Source organism: Apium graveolens, chromosome 5 (assembly GCF_009905375.1).
Source record: "Apium graveolens cultivar Ventura chromosome 5, ASM990537v1, whole genome shotgun sequence".
In the NCBI taxonomy this organism is placed as follows: domain Eukaryota; kingdom Viridiplantae; phylum Streptophyta; class Magnoliopsida; order Apiales; family Apiaceae; genus Apium; species Apium graveolens.
This window is the reverse complement of record NC_133651.1, coordinates 305,816,479-305,839,929: the sequence shown is the minus strand read 5'-3', so window position 1 is coordinate 305,839,929 and position 23,451 is coordinate 305,816,479. Positions and strand designations below refer to the sequence as shown.

Here is a 23,451-nt window from a genome sequence, read left to right as displayed (position 1 = left end):
TCTCTTCAAGAATGTTGGAAATAGCGACTATTACAACAACATAGAGGCAGTTATATAACATATTTAGCAAGCCAAGGCCAAGATAACAATTAACGAAACAAAACATGTAGGTAAATAACATGCATATCAGTAACTGAAAGAACAAAGAAGGAAACGAAAGCGTACCAGTAACCATAGTTTTAACACAGTGATAAACAAGCAGAAAAGCAGTGGTAGCCAACAGGTACAATGTAACAAGAAACCAAAATAAAACCAGTTGAGTCGTCAGGCCTTGCTCGAAGCCCTGACTGCTCTTGAAGAGATAATTGCCCCCACCTGCTGCGTTGGGATGCTTGTAATGCCTCCTCCAGGATAAAACAGCTTCGGACTTGATGTTCACAACAACAACAAATCCAACTTCGACTAACACCTCAGTCGCCGGAAAAAATAGCAACTCGGAACTTGTGTTTGGGAGAGAAAAGAGAGCAGAGAGGAGAGTAAGAGAATGTAGGTGTGATCCTTTTCATCAACAAGTTAGGCCTCTATTTATAGTAGAGGCTAAGTGTAACTGACCACCCTGACATTAATAGACTTTAATAGACTTTAATATCAGAAATCAAAACCGCTCATTTAATACATAAATCAAAACTCCTAATTTTGAATTAAAATAAAATGTAGCAGCTTTTATATTTAATCCACACATTAAATCAGTTTTAATGTTTTCAATTATGAACATATATTATCAGTTACATGTCCAGATTCATTGAATCTGACTCAGCCCACTTACAAAGTGACTAAGCCCAACAGAAACAATAACTCAGCCCGACTGATAAATTAATTCTAATTAAAAAATTAAATTACATTTAAATAAAATTCTCATTTTATTTATTTTCAATGTGGGACAAATGACACATTCTCCATTTCAAGCTTTTACAAACTACTAGTTTTAACTCTATTTCTCTATGGATTTCACTAAGAAAATACTTAGATCCATATATAAAAGTTTAAGTTCACATATCATGGAACAACTTCCAATCATTAGATTTTAAAATTATCATCAAGAACATAATAAAAATTATGATCTAAAATCCATTTTTTCTAACAAAAAGATGTTTAAATGAATGGAGTAAGTAAGTTAGTATATTACTAATTTCATGTTTTTGTTTTGTTTTAAGTATATTAGGTTCACATAAACTTAAGCCTAAATAAATTCCTTATATTGTTGGTATTACTAATTTCTCATCAATAAAATGTTACTTTACCATTTATAAATGAGAAATGTGATATTTTTAGCCTTGGGGATAATAATGTGGAAGTTGTTAACACTAAGTAGGCCATGGCTTAGTACACCTCCTAAGAGGGTAAGTTGTATACATCATCTGTATATTTCATGTGATTAACATCTCCGCGTCATTTGCATTTAGTCTGATCTTGACTTTATTTCATCAACATAGGTTGTTTATACTATTGCACATGAGGGCTCATGACTAGAAATCCCTGAAGGTCAACTTGGAGGGCTATAGCAGGTCTCCACTTTAGATCATATTTATCAGTTTTATCTTAATATTGTAGTGTTGTTTTGGAAAAATTAACTTTATCCGATTAACGTAGATTGCTGGGCAGAACTGCATGAAAGACCGAGGTGTGAGGATATTCCCACTCATTTACTAGACTGCGAGTACTTCCTCAGCTAAATGTTGTCCAGACTGTTGTATAGTAAACAACATAGTAGAGGTGTTACCTAATATATTACTGGCGCAAGTTGTTATACTTTTTGTTTGAATTACTTGTCCTATAAAAAAAATTAAGCATGTACTATCAGTTGTCATTTGAAGTAGAATCAGTTTACCAATATTTGAACCATGTTTATTAGGTGGATGGATTTTTTGTGCACCCTGTACATAATAGAGTTTTGAAAACCTGGTTATATTGTCCCAGATCAAGTACTTCATTTTCTTCTTCCTTATTTTTTGTTTAGATGCTTCTCATCATCTTAACATCAGTTTCTTTACTAGTATTGGTTTTCTTCTTCCTTATTTATATGTGGGCTTAAATTAGTTTCATTTGTAATACTGGTTGTATTTAAATCCAGAGATGAAAGGTCTTACTATTTATTGTTTGTAATTCTCCTGCTTCCACTCCATGCATGTTTCAGATGCTTATGGACACAAATCTGGGTGCTTCAGATTGGCCCTATATAAACGGTTCTAATACATAAAAATGATTTCCATAATTAACTAGTCATGATTTTACATAGATTTTTTTTTACTTAACTTAGTGAGTTTTTTTTTATATTTGTATAAATTATAGGAGACAGAGGACACATTGTTGTCGCAGGGTATCTCACAGATGAAGTTAGGCGGTCACAAATTTTTTCTCTCTGAGGTTGACCGTTGTTCCTTTTCAGAACAACAAGTTTCTCGAAGGATTGGTTGTTAGAAGGTATACCGAATGCCTTACTTTTTTTTTATTACATTACTAGCATAACTCCAGCACATCATTTATGCTGTTATTTTCAGACATTCAGAAAAATTTGATTCATAATATGTACCAGGCATGACTACCTACATAGCAAATTGGAATATTTTGGTACCACTTGCTCAAATAATTTTGTGTTATAGCTATGTGTTCTATTGCGCGACATATGTATTGGCATACATATGTTTGGATAATTATGATACAGTGACATGTGAACATGGGGTGCTCTATCTCTTATCACTCTCTGTCTCTTATTTTTGGTTTAATTAGATAATAATCATTTCATAAAGTCATCGATATATATGATGTATTAGTTTTATATATCTTATAACTTATTTCAATTTTTATACATTATTGTATGATATGCAGGCATTCTAATATCAAAGAGTAGATATATATGTAATTATTTAGAGTTTTAGTATACAGGTTCAATACATTCAATTTACTAATGTGTTTTAGTAATTTTCAAAACATGTAAATATTAGGTCGAAAATGCTCAAGCTTGGGAGGCGGAAAAAAATCATTTGGAGGCCTACATTTCCTTTATGTTTTATGTGGGCACCGATTAAAATTTGATGCCACCATTTATATAATTAAATAGAAGAAGGCTCATCTTATTAGTTTAAGTTTATTTTAACTCTTGTAAATTAATTGATAGTTCAAGTTTATTTATTTTTGTAAATTCTGTTTGTATTATATTGTTTAAAATTTATGAAATTAACATGTAACTTATTTTCGGGAAATGCATATTAACAAATAATTTTTATTAAATTTTAATAGTGAAAATGTTACATCATGTATTATATGGTTGACAATATGGATCCCATAATATTCTAGTGATCGCCCAAAACCTGTTGCAACACTGGTCAAGTCCTATTGCAACCCTGGTTGATGTTCCAGTAGAATGTTTTTATAACAGATAAGCAGGCGTTGCAATAGGGTGTGTCGGGGTTATAATAGAGTGTTTTCCCAGCGGCTAAAATTGCAACCCCGAATAAGTTTTGCAATAACATTTTTGGCACCCATAGCAACGGGTTTTTGGCCTTTAACAACGCTTGTTGGGGGTTACGGTATGCAATCTATGATGTAATGCAACCTGATTAACGGAAATGTGAATAAAATTTCAAAATAAAAACATAAGAACCTCGTTATTATTTCCATTAATCGGATTGAATCTCATGATCCAAACAACCTAAGTTTCCTATTCTCTCTAATCCTTCCTATTAGAGTAACCAAATTTTAGGTCTTACACAAAAGAATTCCAACTTGACACAACCAATCTTATTAAAGGTTCGTGTGGGGTTTCTTAAAAAGTGTAGTTAATAATTTAAAATTGAAAAGTGTCGTATATGTAATATGAATATCTTAAATTACAAGGTATTTAGGTGTTTGGATAATTTTACTTATAAGTTATTTATAAGTTAATAATGTGTTTAGTAAATCATATTCTCTCTGTCTCATTCAATTGTATACAATTTTTTTTAATGTTCGACACGTATTTTAAGGTAAATATAAAGTACACTTCCATAATTCATTTTTAAAATTTTATTTTTCTGTATTAAACTTCAAACATCAAATTTTTATTTTAAAAAAAATTAAAATAATTTATGCAAATATGTTATAAAGGAGTGTTAAAATGCGTGACGGCTCTCCGTCCCCCATATATACTTCCTAGAGGGACGGAGGGAGTAACTTATAAGTAATATTTGTTTGAAATAAAATTAAAAATTAAATTACAAATTACATGAATTAATAGTTTTGATACATGAATACAGAATAAAAAACAGAAAATTTAAAAATAAGGATAATTAACACGAGAGAAAAATAGGTAATAAAATTTATTAAAAAAGATATTTTGGTTACTGATACGAATTATTTAATTTGTACTATTAAAAGTAATTTCGCTTATTAATAAATAATATAGATAATTAAAATATATTAAAATTTTAAATTTAAATATGATAAATTTCAATAAACGAAAATACAGGTAAAGTAAAAGATATTTTTTTGACAAGATGCCTCTGTTAAAGCTTGATTCATTTAGTTAGGGAAGAAAACAAGAACTATTAAACAACAAAAAAAGGAAGAAACAAGAACGCATAATAAGAATCACAAAGTATCATAAGGTCAACATTGTGTTTATCAACGTTCCGGTACAAGAAATGGTCATTTCTTTTTCTTTTTTGCCAAACAGATACAAGATAAGAACGAAATTGGGCTAAAAGTCCATATATATGTTGGTTTTGTAAGTCCATAAATTAATATTTGGTCTTATATTTGAGATCAAACATGACAATAGTTATCCCCACCACATCATCAAATAACTACTAATGGAGTACAAAGAGCTTCACTTTAAAATAAAGCGAATGAGTTGAACAAAATGTTAACTAAATATGAAATTATTTGATTGTAGTATTGGAGTGCAAGTGTTATTTTAATACCAAATATCACTTTTTGATGCTATATTATAACAATTGTTACCGCCATTTTTCATCTAGTATTGTACTTGCTCTTCACTAAGTTTGAATACGAGTAGTTAAGTTTGAATACGAGTAGAGTAGGGATGCTATTTTTTTTTTGCCGAATGACATTTTATATGTAAAATGTATTGGGCCTCCAATTTGGAACTGATTATCATTCGAATTATGGGCTTGGTCCAGGCTAAAGAATCACAACAGTGAAATTTTGGGCCATCCGAAGATACAAGCGTATCTATAATATGGGCTTCCGCCTGAATAATACTAATGTTCAAATCAAAACATTAAAATTCGTTTACTCGGCAACATAAAACTAACTTGGAAGTAACAATCAAACTGATTAATATGATAATACCTATATTAATCCAATAAAAATTAAATTGCAAATATATAAGCTAAATACACTAGGGCGTGTTTGGAAAATCTATTAAGTGAACTTATTAACTTATAAACCCGCAACAACTTATCGACGAGTATTTGTCTACCCAACTTATAAGTTGAATTTACTAACTTATAAGCTATAAGTTGAATGTTAGCAATGACAGCACTTTTTCTCAACTTATTTTGATTTTTTGTTTTATTTATTAACTTTAGTTTTTAAAAATATTTTTTAAAATGTTAACCTAACTTAAAATTCAAGAATTAATATAATTATATTTTAAAAATTATTTATTTTAGTTTATTTAAATAAAAAAAATTATGACTTATAAGTTAAATTAGTCAAACACTTGTATAACTTATAATCATTTATCAATTTATCACGTATCGGTCACTTATTCGATTTAAGTTATAAGTTACTTATTTTAAGATTTGCCAAACGGGCACTAGGTGTTAACTGTTAAGTTGCACTTTCGAATCTTGTTAAAAATGAAAAAATAATAATAAAATAGATAATTAGTTAAACTATTTCGATTTCTGGGATAATCGCACAAAAACTCTGGCTCCGGCATAATCTGTCTCAGCGAAGTCATGTTTCTGCAAGATGGTGCATGTTCTGTGATGTCTTAAACATCTCCGCGAGTGATCTAAAATTCCAAATTTGGGGTTGACGGTGATCCTAATTTGGTAATTTGGGGTAGATGGTAATCCTAATTTGGATCACTTTCACTGCTTAAAATTTGGTTTAATATAAAATAATGGTTTTGTTATTTGTACTTTATGAGATTTTAAATTGATTTTTGATTTTTTTAATTATATAATTAATAATATAATATAATTAATAGTTAAAAAATATTTTTTTTAAATAACTTATAATAATGAGAAAACATAATTTTATTAAAATTTAAATATAATTAAATTGCATAAGATAAAAAGTACATGAAATACATAAAAGAAATTACAACACACAAAAATACTCGAAAACGATACTGGAAAACATAAAATTTTAATTTAGCTGGACAAATTATTTATGTTTCCGCGGAGATATTTTGTACTAATTCGGAAAATTAGTGTGTATCAATGATAATTTGTATGTTAATTACTGCAATGAATGTGATTTTCGTGAATTAAGTGCACAATTTTAATATATTTATGTGTATTATTTCTTTTTGATTTAATTAATTTATGAAATATTATATAAATTGTTAATAATGATTAAACGATAAATTTAAGATAAAATTATTTAATATGATATTTATATATTATTATATGTAAAAAATAATTTGGATCAAATATTTGGATTCAGAAATTTGGATTAGTATTTGGATCAATATTTAGATCAGTTGACGATTCAAATTTGATTTTTTGGATCAAAATAGTTAGAGATGACCTTAATTTCTTTTTACATTTCACATTCTTCGGATATTGTTGTTGATGTGAATCAGAAGTTGCACTATTCTTGACTAATTTTCGTGAGAAATAAATGTTTGAAAATTTTCTGACAGTCACCAGTTTTACATATATTAAGGCCTCAAGATTTGACTATCGGACACTACCTTTCAATTTTAGAATGATATATATACACAATCAAAAACCTGCATCCATACAAAAGTCTACATTTGACCAAGGAAAAGATTGGTGCACATAGTAGGACTACCTACAGACCTTTAATTTTGAAAAACTAGTCAACAAGTATGGCATGAAGATGAAGACTGTCAGGCAGCCTATTCATCTTTGTAAATCATATGTATACTCCTATCATACGAGTCCTATATACTAAAATTCACTATTGCAAATCGGGACTATAGAGGTATATCATGTATGGGTTTTATATTCTATAACTGTTGAATGTATGCACCCAGCCACAAACCGAAATTTGGGGTGATGAAATTTTTTTCGAAGTAACTAACATATATTTTTAATTTTTTATATGTTAAATAAAATAATAAATATTATTTTTAACAATTTCAATATATAAAATATACTTAAATTCGTATATCTAAATTCACAAATATTCTAAACATCATTAATATTAGTACTAAATTTATATATTTTGGAGGGGGCGAAAGTTAGAAATGATTTTTTCTACTACTAAATATATAAGTGTGTAATTTATTTTCATAAATTTTAATATTAATTTTATGGTTATGCCAGAGTTTGGGGTGACGGTATGCACAGATTTAAGTAAGGATTCATGACGACGGTATATGATGTCAGTCCATTACATAATAAGTTAAGTTGCCCTTGAACTGATACTGACACTTGATTATTAAGAAAATTTGAGTAATTATATCAAACAATGTCTGATTCAAATTTTTATAAATAAGTTTATTAGTTTTATTTTTTTTGTGCACTTAAGAAGGTCATATCATCTATTTATATTTAATTTAACTTTTCTAGGACCTTTACTTTCACAAATTAAACTTTTCGTGTGTGTATATCTGCACCCAGGACCCAAGTACTCTCTAATTTATGCAACTTCGGCAAGCGTGTTTCGGTTTCTTAACTGTTTTGCAATTTCTTGCAGATTTGAAATTGCAATTTATGTAGGGACATGAATTGATATGAATAATGTAAAAAGGGTAAGTGGTTTGCATGTGGGTAAGAAAACTTTCTTCATTTACTTTGAGACAAAAACTTTTTCCCACAATGCGTGTGTAATGATTAAGATTTGATGGCATTCATGATCCACATATATAGGCTTTTTGGATTAATTACCGTTTTTTATTTTTTTGAATTTAAAAGTGTAGTGTCCAAACAAGATTTGATATGATTTGCTGATAATTTTGCTACATTTGCCTAGTCGGATTCAATGATTATCGATTATGTTTGTCGTACAATGAGTAGACCAAAATTACTGCAACGTAACTTATAGTTTGGTCTAGTTTGTGCAAATTCAACGGTGATTCAAATATTTAAATTTGGGGTATATTACCTCAAATTCTCCTACAACCCTGATCCAAATGGTGATGTGAACAGTTTGGAGCAGTACTTTCTGATCCAAATTTTGATCACTTAGTTTAATATAAAATAATGGTTTTGTTATTTGTAGTTTATGATATTTTAAATTATTTTTTGATTTTTTAATTATATAATTAATAACTGAATATAATTAATAGTTAACAAAAAAAAATTTAAAACTAAAACTTAAAACAATGAGAAAACATAATTTTATTAAAATTTAAATAAAATTACATTGAAGAGTCAAAAGTGTCGGATCCAGAACTTGAGACTATTACAATCGATGAAAATACTCGATTTCAAGAATTCCGGACCGCTTTAGAAAAATAAAAAATAAAGAGGCACATATTGCACTTAGAGATGCATTAATTGAACATTTGTGGGGAAAATATAATAATTCGGAAAATTAGAATGTATCAACAATATTTTGTATGTTAATTATTGCAATTAATGTGTTTTTCGTGAATTAAGTGCACAATTTTAATATTTTTATGTGTATTAATTTTTTTTATTTAATTAATTTTTGAAATATTATATAAATTGTTAATAATTATTAAACGAAAAATTTAAAATAAGATTGCTTAATATAATATTTATGTATTATTTTATGTAAAAAGTAATTTGGATTACAGTGTTGGAGTTGGTTAGAAATTTGGATCAGTTGATGATCCAAATTTAAATTTTTGAATCACAACTATTGAAGATAGCCTTAGAGCATTTTGTTGGCTATAATGGTTGACAAAATAGATAGAATACTGGTTATTTAAAATTTTACTGCACTTATAAAAAATTATACTTAAGCGGAGTGTGCTATAATGATTAGCTATATTTTAAAAATAATATGTAATTATTATTTTTCTTTATTATAAATAAAACATTCTAATTTAACATGGTAACCAAATGATTTGGCATATTGCTACAGATTTGCAAGGTTCAACAAATATGCTAGTGGTTTTGCACCATTAGAGGACATGCTATTTTTAGATAATCTTTCAAATTATAATTATGGTATGTGAGGGATATTTTAGCCAAGGGGCTGGACCATTAGAGATACTCTTATGTTTTATCTAGAAGCGGACCTACGGGGCTGTGGTGGGCCCCAGCCTAGGTGAACTTTGTAACTTCGCGCAAATTACTATTAATGTGAATATTGAATTTACCTAGCCTTTGTAGGAATATTGGATAGCCGTTTGTCATGATTCTATAACTTTTAATAGTGATAATTAAACTAGATAATTTTGGAAGATAAAGTCTTATGATAATGATGTACTAATTTGATTATCTTTCTTATATAATTTAATAAAATATTTAGGCAAATATTTATTTATCTATCTTGTAAGATATAATATTCAACTTATTCAACTTTTAATTCGGATACTTAATATTATAGACATTGTCTATATTGGCTTTTTGTTAAATAAAATAGTGTTTTGATTAAATTTGAGTTTTAACCAAATATAATATTAGTGACTGATAATTAATGGATTGAAGGGTCTTTTTGCCAAAAAACTAATTTTGAAAAGTAGATAATATAAGGAAAATAAAGCATCTATTTATGAAATAATTTTATTCGAAACGGTAAAACCCAGTCAGTTTGTCAAAATGACAAACAGTTTACTCAATCATCTGGTCAAAAACTAATTTAATTATCTAAGAATGAAAAGTATTCCTATATATTAATTTTTTTATTCCATTAATTTAAATTTAACTAATATTTTTTTCTAAAGATACACTTGCGTTTAACATAAGTCTAACCATTTGTTCTACTTTAATTAATATTTTATTGCAAAAATGTTTGTAAAAAAAAAATTATCTGTTAGACCACTTACCTGTAAAAAAAATTTTTTAGCCCAAGTGAGTTTTAAAGTCGGGGTCTGCTCCTGTTTTTATCCGATTTAAATATTTTTTAAAATAAAATTTTTCCACTATTTTTAATAGTTTCACTAATATCTTTTTTTGATAACTTTTTAATTTTGGTATTTTATGATATTAACAATTGGGAGAAACGAATTGAGTGATATTTTTTAACAAGTACTTTTAGAGATCTCAAATTTTTCAATAATTTTCCAAACAGAAAAAAAGTAATAGTTAACTTCTTATGATGCTATAAAATAATTATAACTCAAATAAAATTTGGTGCCTCATAAATAATTTTTAGACTAATTAACACTTTGCATCCCAAAAATTTGGCTGAATCTCACTTTGATATTATTACTTTTAACCTTAACAGTTTGCATCCTAAACTTAAAAAACGGTGACTTTTTACATCTCTTTGATAGTTTTGCTGTTAACTCAGACGTTAACGTTAATTGTCAGAAGGGTATTTTTGGAAATATTTTTATATTTCAGTTTGCATCCTAAATTTTTCCTCAAGTCTTACTTTGCATCCTAGAGTTTTGTAATTCAATTATCAAAAAATAACGGTAATTTCAAATTATCAAAAAATAATGTAGTTATATTCTTTTTTATGTTCACATTATGATTTTAAAACTGGACCATTAGTTAATTTGGTATATTTTATATAATTTTTTAATGCGTAATCTTTACTATTTTGGTTGTATATTAAATTCTAAAAGTTAATTTATAAAATTTTATGATTTACACGAAACTCACAAAATAATAATAAATTCATTGTTGTTTTCACAATTATAATATAACTGAAATCAGAGAGAAAATAGAGAGAGATGATTATGAATTTTATAATGCGATATTACTTTATTTATAAAATTTACAAATCATAAAAGCATAAGTTATTTATGAATTTAAGTATATATCCTAAGTATTGTACAAGTATATACCATATAATATTATATAATGTTGACCGTTTAAATTAATTTTCAAGTATTAGAATCAAACTATCTTTAATTATTCTCGTTACGCTTATTTTATTTAGCTTATTTTATTTAGCTAATGATTATTTACTATTTTTTCTTAATATAATACTACATCCGTCTCATAATTGAGGTACTACAAATTATAGTACCGTAATTGATTTTTAAAATTTTCTTTTTATATACAAAAAAATTGAACATTAAATTTTTATTTGGAAGAAAAGAATTTAAAAAAGAAATTGAGGCAACTATATTTCATAAGAGTTTTAAAATGCGTGCCGAGTCCCCGTCTCCCAATATAAAAAATTGGATGGAATAGAGAAAATATTATACTTTGACTTATTATATTTCATTTTAAATTATATAAACTTGGAAAATAAAAATTGAATTATTTTAGATAAATTTATTTATTTGTTTAAAATAATTGTGGGATGCAAACTGTTATAGTATAAAGTTATACACCTAAAATAAGATTTAACATAAAATATGAGATGCAGACTGTAATTTATGTTTGCATAATTTTTTTGAAAATATACATTACCAGAAATACCCCTCTAACAATATCGTTAACGTCTGACACGTTAAAGGGATGCTTATTGACGGCGTTTCTAAACTTTGGGGTGCAAACTGTTTTAGTTTAAAATATTACATTCGAAGTGAGATTCAGTCAAAATTCTGGGATGCAAAATGTAAATTAGTCTAATTTTTATATGCAATCAAATTGAATCGCATGTATCAACAAATAAGTTAGTACGGTGATTGAGTCATCGAATTTTCAAAATTTCAATCCCGAATGTGCATGTTTAAATATTAAAAAAGAAAAAGTTAAATTACAAAACATGAATTAGAGGGATATAACCTGCAGGCGCCTAACCTTTGGTAATCTAGAAGCTCGTAATTTGAGACCGGACATGAGCATTCATGCCCGTATGTCTCAACATTCGGTGGGAAAAATGTGAAATGTATGCATCAGGTTTGCGTTATAATAGTGGCACCCCCATTCCAAACTCACTTTTGTTTATTCAAACTTTATGTTCTATTCATTTGAATTCCTCACTGCTGTCACTATTCTTCAAGTACTTTAAGGTCAGTGTATGTGTATAGAAATTATAATATTGATTAAATTGTAGAAAATTGAATCAAAATGGTGAGTGCAAGGTGCATTAGTTTTTTTTAACATCTACATATATATATATATCGCATTATGATCATAAACGTATTATAGAAAACTTAGCTTATTTTAATACCTGTATATTTAGAGCGCATGTGTGAATTTATTAATATATTAACACTATATTATTATTAATGCATACATAAATGTATCCAGAATTTGATAAAAAAAAAGCATCTACAACTTGGATGGTGAATTTCGAATTTGATTAATGAGAATAAAAGTAAAATTAAATGATAAAAATGTGTCAAAATTCGGTATAATTTCAGTTCAATGGGTTAAAATCTTATCATTTAAATAGATTTTTACTTTGAAACTTTTTGATGTATGTTTATTTTGCAAAATTTATCAAAATTTTTATTATTTTTGAATAATTTTTTGTTTGATTAGGTATGAATAGAATAAGAATAAGATGAGTCTCGGTCGTTAGAATGTGCTAGGGCTAGTGGATTTCAAACTAAATTGCTAGATTCGTATAATGGAGTCACTAAATTACTTTTTGGATCGTCGGATTGTACCGAATTTTCACTACGATCCGGTTGAAGTGTGCCTTGCTATTTCTACTGAAATCGTTTAGACGCACCCTAGCTCATGTCACTTTCAATCTTTTATTTACTCACTCCGTCCCACCCATTTGTATACAAATAGTGGTTCGGACATGGAGGACAATACATAATAGTAAAATAATGTTATTTTTGGTAAAATGGTGGGATAAAAGAAAAAAAAGTGTAATTTAATTAGAAAGAAGTATAAAGTTGGGTAAAGTGGTGGGATCAATCAATATTTAATCGATAAAGTGGGTGTAGCGAGAGAAAGTAGTGGAAGTAGTTGATTTTTATATTATTAAATTTTTACTATTTTTTGTAAGTTTTGAAATTTATAAAATTGAATGGAATATCCAAAAAAAGGAAAGTGTATAGAAATGAATGAGAAATGGATCAAACATTTATATCAATAAACTAATTGAATTATTTCATATTATCACATCGATCATGTCACATCATTTTATAATAATTTTTTGTGCATTCCGTGTTACTCCTTGGGTTATTGTACTAAAATTTTTAAACTCAATCAAGTAATTTTAAGGTCTTGCATCATGAAATTCCAACAAACCGAAATTTTAATAAAAATTATAATACTTCTTTATATCAAAATTGTATTTTCCTACTCATTAACACAGTTGAAATTGTATGATCCAAAAATTTCATTGGTAAGTATGTGTTGTTCTGGAGTACGAACTCTGACATGAGTAAGACATACGTGGACTTCAGCAACTATGAATAAATTCGGTGAAATATTTACTTTATTTATCAGGTTCGGTTTGAAATCATAACATTGCTTATAGAAGAAGCATACATTAATGCGATAAGATAGGTTGAAATTAATAGGCCATCTCGTATGATAAGTTGGTAAGACCACATATATAAAATGTAAGAATAATAGCAGTTGTTGCAAGAGCATTGTACTAAATTGCAGTAATGCAGTTTCATCAGAGAAAAGGACTTAAAAAATCTACTTGCCAGCAAAAATTTCTATCGGTTGGTTGGCGAGATATTCTCTCCAAGTCCCCCCAACAACTACTCTTTTTTACCTCTCTTTTTCTCTCCTACTATCAGTGTCACCTTATTTACTCTACGGAGTTAACTCCTTTACCATACGAGATTCTAATCATCGACATCTCGTAAAAGAAGCTAGTGAAATACCGTTACACCGAAAGATTTTGGGTATATGATGTCATGAAGACATACATATATCTAAGCATATATCACCCAAACATACCAAGTCCTCCTCCTCAATCAGTGGCTACCCTTGTCTTTCAATGTCGTGACACTAGAGAAATGACCCCATATACATCTTGTTTCTTCCCATCTCTCTTTTTAACAATTTGTGCACCTTGAGTAAGTAACATCTTCATGTGTTCTCAAGATCTACTAAACAGAGACCCTTCTTCAGCCACAACTTTTGTACAATGGATCTCATGAGCATCAACATTCATGTATCTCAATCTCTGTCCCAAGTTAAAAGCCCACCAAGCTCTTCATTGTTAAACACTTCACACTTTCACTCATCTCATAATGGTTTTCCAATCATAGTAATAGCCATCATTGGCATATTAGCCACAGCTTTCTTGCTTCTTGGGTACTACATTTTTGTCATCAAATGTTGCTTGAACTGGCACAGAATTGACATTCTTGGACGTTTTTCGTTGTCAAGAAATCGTCGAAACGAAGACCCTTTGATGGGCTATACTCGAGATATCGAGAGCAGGGGACTGGACGAATCAGTGATTCGTTCAATCCCCATTTTTCAATTCAAGAAACTAGAGAACCAAGACCCTGAAAAGGGAATAAGTTTTTCAGAATGTGCTGTTTGTTTGAATGAGTTTCATGAACAAGAGAAGCTGAGAATGATACCAAACTGTAACCACTTGTTTCACATTGATTGCATTGATGTCTGGCTCCAAAACAATGCTAATTGTCCACTCTGCAGAACCAGCATTTCATTAGCTATTCCATTAATCCCAGTGTTGGATGCTAATCATGCTATTCAAAACCATGCTAATCATGATCATCAAGCACCTCATACCGACAACCTCGTAGGCCTTGAAGAAGACTACGTTGTGATCGAACTAGCTGAAGAACATGATCAAGAAAAGCCAGCAAGTCCTCTACAAAAAAAGATTGTGCACAAAATACTGAAAAAAAGATCCAAAAAATTTGGACTATGTCATTCAAGTATGGGAGATGAATGCATTGACATTCGAGTTAAAGACGAAAGATTATCAGTGCAGCAGCCCATTAGACGATCATTTTCGATGGATTCAGCTACTGATCAACAGCTATATTTAGCAGTACAAGAGATTATAAATCAAAGTAAAAATGGAAATGACATTGTAAGTAGTAGTGAAGCTTGCAGTAGTAAAATTAGAAGATCATTTTTTTCATTTGGGCAAGGCAGGGGATCAAGAAGAGCTGTTTTACAACCACAAATGGAACCCTGAAGATAGTTCATGTTTTTTTATTCTATTTTTTTTTTGTAATATTTTCATTTAATGTTTTGTGTAATGTTGATGATGTAGAAAATAGAGATTTTGTGATTTAGAATTTTTTTAAAAAAAATGGTGAAAAGCTTTGGCCCATACTGCACACTGGTTTTGGATTATTCATGCTTTGAGATTGGGACTGTTTTGGTGTGGTCTAATTGACTTATTATTTGCATCATTTCAATATTTTGTCTAATGACTTCCCACTAGTGCAGGAGCACTATCTATTAACAAATGAGATATAGGAAATTGAATTTTTATATTCACTTTTTTTTATATACATGAAGGCACTAAAAAAGTAAAAAAAACAAAATAAATTTTAGTGGTATATAATTTTAATTTTTATCCAAAAAAAAGTATTAATTCATCTAGCTGGAATGACATAAATACTAAACATAATTAGTTTGAGGTTTTATATATCACATGGTTGTTCTGATCAGTTCCATCAAATTGCTCTACTCTGTTTTTTTTTTGTTTTTTGTGACTGTTTCTTTTAAAGTAAAATGTACACGTACTTGGGAGAGTTGTATAAATAAGCAGTATTTTAAAAGTAGAATTTTAACTTTTTATAATTATAAAAATACTCTCTTTATTCACATTAAAAATCTTTTCGCAATCATCAAAATTAAATGAGTATATATTTAGAAAAATTTTAAGTTCTCTTTTTTATATACGTCAGTTAATAAAATTTAAGCAAAACACACTCACCTCTGCAATTATTGGGTGGGATGGTGCTGGAATTCATATGCGGCTACTCTCCTGCTGGATAATTAATAGGCGGCCTGTCAATTTTTGTGGACTCTCATACTTTAATTATATCAATTTATATATTAAAAATAAAATTACCCAAAAATATCAGTTGCATTTTTTTTTTTAAAAAAAAGATGCCACTCATTATGTTCTTTTTTTCTTTTGATTGCAATGGCCGTATAATTAGAACTGTTATTTTTAGCATGACAAAATGAAAAATGATAAAAAAATTCTTTGTATAAATAATAGTTTTCATTGTATATTTTTATTTATAAAAATTTAAAAATTATTATTTTAATTATTTAATAAAAGGGTAAAAAGTATTTTCAGAAAAAACACACGCTAAATAATAAAAGAAAATATATGGAGTACATGCTAAAAGAGTATCAAATATTTAGGACGATAAGTATAATTTAGTCACTGTTTTTAATTGTTTCGTTACTAATTATTTCGCAGTCCGTCCTGCAGATCAACGGACTTAATTCGAATACCCAAAATGTAGCCCAGGTCAAACCCGTTACAGTCCACCGCTTGATCTAAAAGTTCTATAAAAATAAATACTCCCTCCGTCCCTTCCAAATATGTTTACATTTGGGTTAGTCACGGAATTTATGAAAAATAATAAAATAGTGGAAGAAATTTAAAAAAATGAGTAAAGTAATGAGATCGATTAATATTATATATATAAAGTGTATATAGTGAAGAGAAGTAATAGATGTAGTTATTTAAAAATTATAAAATATTTATTATTTTTGATTTTTTTTGAAATATGAACAATTGAAAAGACATCCAACAAGGAAAGGATAAACAAATATGTTAGATATATTTGATAATGTCATGTCTAATATGATTTATGTTTAGTTTTCAGATCTTACTTAACATGACAAATCAGTACTTAATTAGGAATCAGTACTTATACTGAAAGTCAGGACTTAAGGATATCAGTACTTATATTATCAGGAGATAATCATCAGAAGTTGGATATCATAACTTAAGTGCTGAAGGACAATCAGATAAGGATAGTAGCTGATTAAAGAAAAGAAGATCGAGATAAACATAAGAAGAGATATGCATGAAGAAGGAGTTCCGTGAAGAATGGAATACTTGGAAGAAAAGATATCTGATTGATATATTTTAGGAAGCAGAATTATATTTCATATCAATTAGCGATTATCTTGTAACTGTGTAATATATAAACACAGACATAGGGTTTACACTATAAGTGTTATCATATTCGAGAAGATTATTCATTGTAACCCTAGCAGCTCTCGTGATATTTGTTCATCACTGAGAGGTAACAGTTCCATATTGTAACAGAGTTTATTATTTCAATAAAGTTTGTTTTCTGTTACTTAAGATATTAAAGTTCGATTTGATTGTATTTTACACTGTATTCACCCCCTCTACAGTGTGTGTGACCTAACAAGTGGTATCAGAGCCTATCTGTTAACACACATACAGTTAAAGATCCAAACACAATCATGTCTGACACAGAAACTCCAACTAAGCCTACCAAAACTGAAGAACCTCCAAAGACACAAATCCAAAGTCGGTATGAAACCATCAGAGTTCCCATACTGAGACCATCTGAATATGCCATATGGAAGGTGAGGATGACCATGTTTCTGGAAGCTACAGATCCAGAATATCTTGATAGAATCAAGGAAGGGCCTCACAAACCAACTAAGCTCGCTGTTGCAGTTGCAGGTGAGGCGGCAAAGACTGTACCAAAGGAAAAGAGTGATTATACTGCTGAAGATATCGCATCAATTGCTAAGGATGCTAAGGTACGACACTTACTGCATAGTGCCATTGATAATGTAATGTCAAACAGGGTAATTAACTGCAAGACTGCTAAGGAGATATGGGATGCTCTGGAAATAAGGTGTCAGGGAACTGATACAATTAAGAAGAACAGGAAGACAATACTCACTCAAGAGTATGAACACTTTGACTCAAAGGCTAATGAATCATTGACTGATTTATATGATAGATTTGTCAAACTCTTGAATGATCTGTCACTGGTTAATAAGGAGTATGATCTTGAAGATTCAAACCTTAAATTCCTGTTAGCTCTTCCTGAATGTTGGGATTTGAAGGCAACAACAATAAGAGACAATTACAATCTTGATGAAACAACTCTTGATGAAATTTATGGAATGCTCAAGACTCATGAACTTGAGATGGAACAAAGAAGTAAGAGGAAAGGAGGAAAGTCAAGGACAGTTGCTCTTAAGGCTGAAGAAGAATCCCCCAAGGCAGCTACCTCAAGGAAAGACAAGGGTAAAGCTCTGTTCACAAAGTCTGAAACTGAGTCATCAAGTTCTGAAAGTGATGATGACTCAGATTCTGAAAGCTTGCCTGAAACTGATGCTGATGAGGAGATGATGAAGTTGTGTGCTCTTATGGTGAAAGGGATCACAAAGATTGCATACAGGAAGTTCAGGAAGGGAAAGAAATTTTCCAGGAAAGGCATAAGTTCTGATAAGAAGAATTTCAGAAGATCTGAAGGCAGAGGAGGAAAGTATGATAGAGGAGATTATACCAATGTCAAATGCTATAACTGTGGTGAGAAAGGCCACATATCTCCTGATTGCAAGAAGGTAAAGGGTGACAAAGGCAAGGCTCTTGTCACAAAGTAGAAAAACTGGACAGACACCTCAGACTCTGAAAGTGAGGAGAACTATGTGTTGATGGCAAATGCTGATAAAGAAAGTGTTGAGAGCAGTTCTGAAGCTGCTGAAACAAAGGTACCTCAGACTATTTATGCTTTTCATACTGATGATATTAATGAGTTGAGAAGATATCTTAAAACCATGTTTGTTAGTTATAGAGATCAAACTTTAACATGTGAAAGATTAACTTCTGAAAATCTTGCTTTTAAGAAAAGAAATGATTTCTTAGAAAAAGAGTTAGTTATGTTCCATCAAACTCAGAAGGATAGAGATGATGCTTTTTATGTTAGGGATGAAGTGCTAAAAATGAATAAAACTCTAAAAACTGAGTTAGAAAAGGAAAGAGAGATAATCAGGACTTGGACTAACTCTGGCAGAACAACTCAAAATTTGTTAAGTAGTGAAAATTGGAAAGAAGGCTTAGGTTATGGAGAGGATAAAAATGATAAAGGAACTGTAGAAATTAAGCATGTTGTTAAGCAAAAGCCAAAGTTAAAACCTGTTAAGTTTGTAACTGTAAAGTCTGATAATGATAAATCAGAAGTTAGAGAGGGATTAACTTCTGACAAACTAAAATAGGAAAAGACAGATGAAGTAAACATAGGCTTAATGACTAAGAAGCAGCTTAAGCATAAGCTGAAAGATGCTAAGAATGTAAACAAGGTAAAATCACATAGGAAAAATAGGAATGGAAAGGAAGGTGTGAATAAAAGCAATGATTATAAACCTGTTCCTGATGCTCCTAGGAAAATATGTCATAACTATGGAAGTTCTAACCATCTGGCTTCTTTTTGCAGGAAGAATAAGAACATTAACTCCTTACCTTCAAAATCAGGAGTTAAGAGTCAGTCTGTTAGATATAAATCACAGAATCCTTATTTTCATTGTGGTAGTTTATGGCATTCCATTTATACTTGTAAGGAATATCATAGCTTGTACTATGATTATTATCAATTATAACCTTCTTTGAAGAAAGTTTCCATTGTTCCTTCTAGTGTAAATTCTGATTCAAAGTCTGATAGTGTAAGTTCTGATAAGAAAAATGTTAACATAAACTCTGATGCTAAATCTGCTGCAAATGTTAAAAAACTTGATAAGGCCAAAGGATCCAAGCAAGTCTGGGTCCTTAAAACTAATCATTAGTGGTCTTTGTGATTGCAGGGCAACATGAAAAATATTATAATTCTGGACAGTGGATGTTCAGGACATATGACTGGAAATAAAGCCCTGCTATCAGACTTTGTGGAGAAAGCTGGCCCAAGTGTTTCTTATGGAGATGGCAACATTGGAAAAACATTGGGATATGGCAATATCAATCTTAGGAATGTCATCATTAAAGAAGTAGCTCTGGTCTCAGGACTTAAACACAATCTGTTGAGTATAAGTCAAATCTGTGACAGAGGTTATCATGTTGATTTCTTTGAAGAACACTGTGAAGTTGTGAGTAAATCTAAAGGCAAAGTTCTTCTAAAAGGATACAGGCGTGATAACATTTATGAAGCGAAGCTTTCAACAAGTACTGATGGTTCTGCAATCTGTCTGATGAGTAGAGCATCAATTGAAGAAAGCTGGAATTGGCACAAGAAACTCTCTCATTTAAATTTCAACAATATAAATGAGCTGGTCAAGAAAGATCTTGTGAGAGGACTGCCAAAGTCAGTATTTGCTCCTGATGGCCTTTGTGATTCTTGTCAGAAGGCCAAACAAAGAAAATCTTCATTCAAGAGCAAGACTGAATCATCAATTCTTGAGCCTTATCATCTACTACATGTTGATCTATTTGGTCCAGTAAATGTCATGTCTATTGCAAAGAAGAAATATGCATTGGTCATAGTGGATGAGTTCACTAGATACACATGGGTGTATTTCTTGCACACAAAAAGTGAAACTGCATCTATCTTGATTGATCATGTCAAACATCTGGATAAATTGGTCAAAGATTCTGTGAAAACAATAAGGAGTGATAATGGCACTGAGTTCAAGAATTTGATAATGGAAGAGTTCTGCAATAACCATGGAATTAAGCAGGAATTTTCTGCTCCTGGAACTCCACAGCAAAATGGAGTTGTTGAAAGGAAGAATAGAACTCTCATTGAAGCTGCACGTACAATGCTTGAAGAAGCAAAGCTTCCAACCTATTTCTGGGCTGAAGCTGTGTAGACTGCTTGTTTTACTCAAAATGCAACACTCATTAACAAGCAAGGAAAAACACCATATGAGATTGAAAAGAAAAAGAATCCAAATCTGAAGTACTTTCATGTATTTGGATGCAAGTGTTTTGTTCTCAAGACTCATCCTGAACAGCTATCCAAGTTTGATCTAAAAGCTAATGAAGGAATTTTTGTTGGATATCCACTTTCCACAAAAGCCTTCAGAGTCTATAATTTGAGAACAAAAGTGGTCATGGAATCTATCAATGTCTCTTTTGATGACAAGAAGATTACTGGTCTTGAAGATTTTATTGATCATGATCAGCTGAGATTTGAAAATGAACACTTAAATTCTGATACTGAAAATCCTGACAGTCTAAGTCCTGATACTATAAACTCTGATGGATTAAACTCTGATGTTATTGAAACTATGGTGACTACGCCAAAGGAAGATGCACCTATGCATGGGGAGCATACTCAAGATCATACCACATCTCAAGAAACATCAGAACATACATCTGGCTCTTCAAGTTCTGATTCGTCAAGTTCTGATAAGCCAAGTTCTGATAGTGCTGAAAATCTAAATTCTGAAGAATCCAACTCAGAGAACATAGTTTCAGGGGGAGCATCAGAAAATGAAAATGAAGACAGCATGGATCATGGGGGAGCATCCAGTTCTAGAGAAAACCTTTCATCTGCAAGGAAGTGGACAAAATCACATACACCTGATTTGATAATTGAAAATCCTGATGCAGGTGTCAGAACTAGAACAGGTACTTCAAACGAATGTCTTTACAATTCTTTTCTCTCTCAGACTGAGCCAAAGAAAGTGGAAGAAGCTCTTCAAGATGCTGATTGGGTGCAAGCAATGCAGGAAGAGTTAAATGAATTTGAAAGAAACAAAGTCTGGACCCTAGTGCCAAGACCAAAGAATAGATCTGTTGTTGGTACAAAGTGGGTATTCAGAAACAAAATTGACAGTGATGGTATAATTACAAGGAATAAGGCAAGGCAGGTTGTAAAAGGATATTCTCAACAGGAGGGAATTGATTATGATGAAACATTTGCACCAGTTGCTAGGTTAGAAGCCATAAGGATATTTTTGGCTTATGCCGCTCACAAAAAGTGTACTATCTTTCAAATGGATGTGAAAAGTGCTTTTCTCAATGGAGAATTAGAGGAGGAAGTATATGTTGAACAACCTCCAGGCTTTGTAGATTCCAAACATCCAGATTATGTATACAGGTTTGATAAAGCACTTTATGAACTTAAGCAAGCTCCTAGAGCATGGTATGAGACTTTAGCTCAGTTTCTTCTGGAAAGTGGATTCAACAGAGGAACAATAGACAAAACACTGTTCTACCTCAACCATGGAAAGGACTTACTTCTGGTCCAGATTTATGTTGATGATATCATTTTTGGGTCTACAAATGACAGACTTTGCAAGAAGTTTGCCAAACTGATGCAGTCAAGGTATCAGATGAGTATGATGGGGGAACTTAGCTATTTTCTGGGCCTTCAAGTCAAGCAGAATGAAGAAGGCACTTTTATTTGTCAAACTAAGTACACCAGAAACTAGCTGAAGAAATTTGGAATGCAAGATTGTTCAAGTGCATCCACTCCCATGGCCACTGCAACAAAACTGGATAAGGATACTGGTAAATCAGTAGATGTTACTGATTACAGAGGTATGATTGGCTCTCTACTCTATCTAACTGCTAGTAGACCTGATATCTTGTATGCTACCTGTCTTTGTGCATAATTTCAAGCAGATCCAAGAGAACCTCACTTAACAGCTGTGAAAAGAATTTTCAAGTATCTTAAAGGAACAGCTGATCTGGGATTGTGGTATCCTAGAGAATCAGATTTTAAACTAATAGGTTACTCAGATGCAGATTTTGCAGGTTGCAAGACAGGAAAAGCACAAGTGGAAGCTGTCAATTTCTTGGAGGCAGATTGGTTCTTAGTTCAGCAAGAAACAAAAGTCAATTTCCACATCAACTGCAGAAGCAGAGTATATTGCTGCAGGAAGCTGTTGTGCACAGATTCTTTGGATGAAGAATCAGTTACTGGTTTATGGGTTAACATATTTTAAAATCCCTATTTACTGTGATAATCAAAGTGCTATTGCTATGACAGGTAATCCAGTTCAACACTCTATGACAAAGCACATCAGCATCAGGTATCACTTCATCAGGGAACATGTGGATGAAGGTACAGTGGAATTGCACTTTATTCCAACAGATCAACAACTAGCAGATATCTTCACAAAACCATTGTGTGAAGCCACTTTTACAAGATTGGTAAATGAACTTGGAATGGTTTCAGGTTCTTTCTCTAAATTTGCTTAGTTTTGTTCTGTTATATCAGACTTTATGATCAGTATTTACAGGATTTAATCTCTTTGTGCATTCTGTGCTTAATTGACAAATATGTTTAAGTACTGACTGTTGTCTGATATATTTTTCTAAACTCTGATAAGTGATATGTCTGTTTAAGTAACTATTCAATCCTATGAGGATAACTGTGCTAGATGCTGACCTAGTAGTCTTCAATAA

General features: G+C 30.6%; 1 protein-coding gene across 1 annotated transcript; it reads left to right on the top strand.

Moving 5' to 3' along the window:
* Positions 1 to 13,763: 13,763 nt before the first annotated feature.
* LOC141659324 (RING-H2 finger protein ATL16-like) lies at positions 13,764 to 15,297 on the top strand. Its single transcript, XM_074466131.1, has one exon. The coding sequence runs from the start codon at positions 14,245 to 14,247 to the stop codon at positions 15,274 to 15,276; it is 1,032 nt and encodes a 343-aa protein (XP_074322232.1). The 5' UTR covers positions 13,764 to 14,244; the 3' UTR covers positions 15,277 to 15,297.
* Positions 15,298 to 23,451: the final 8,154 nt, after the last annotated feature.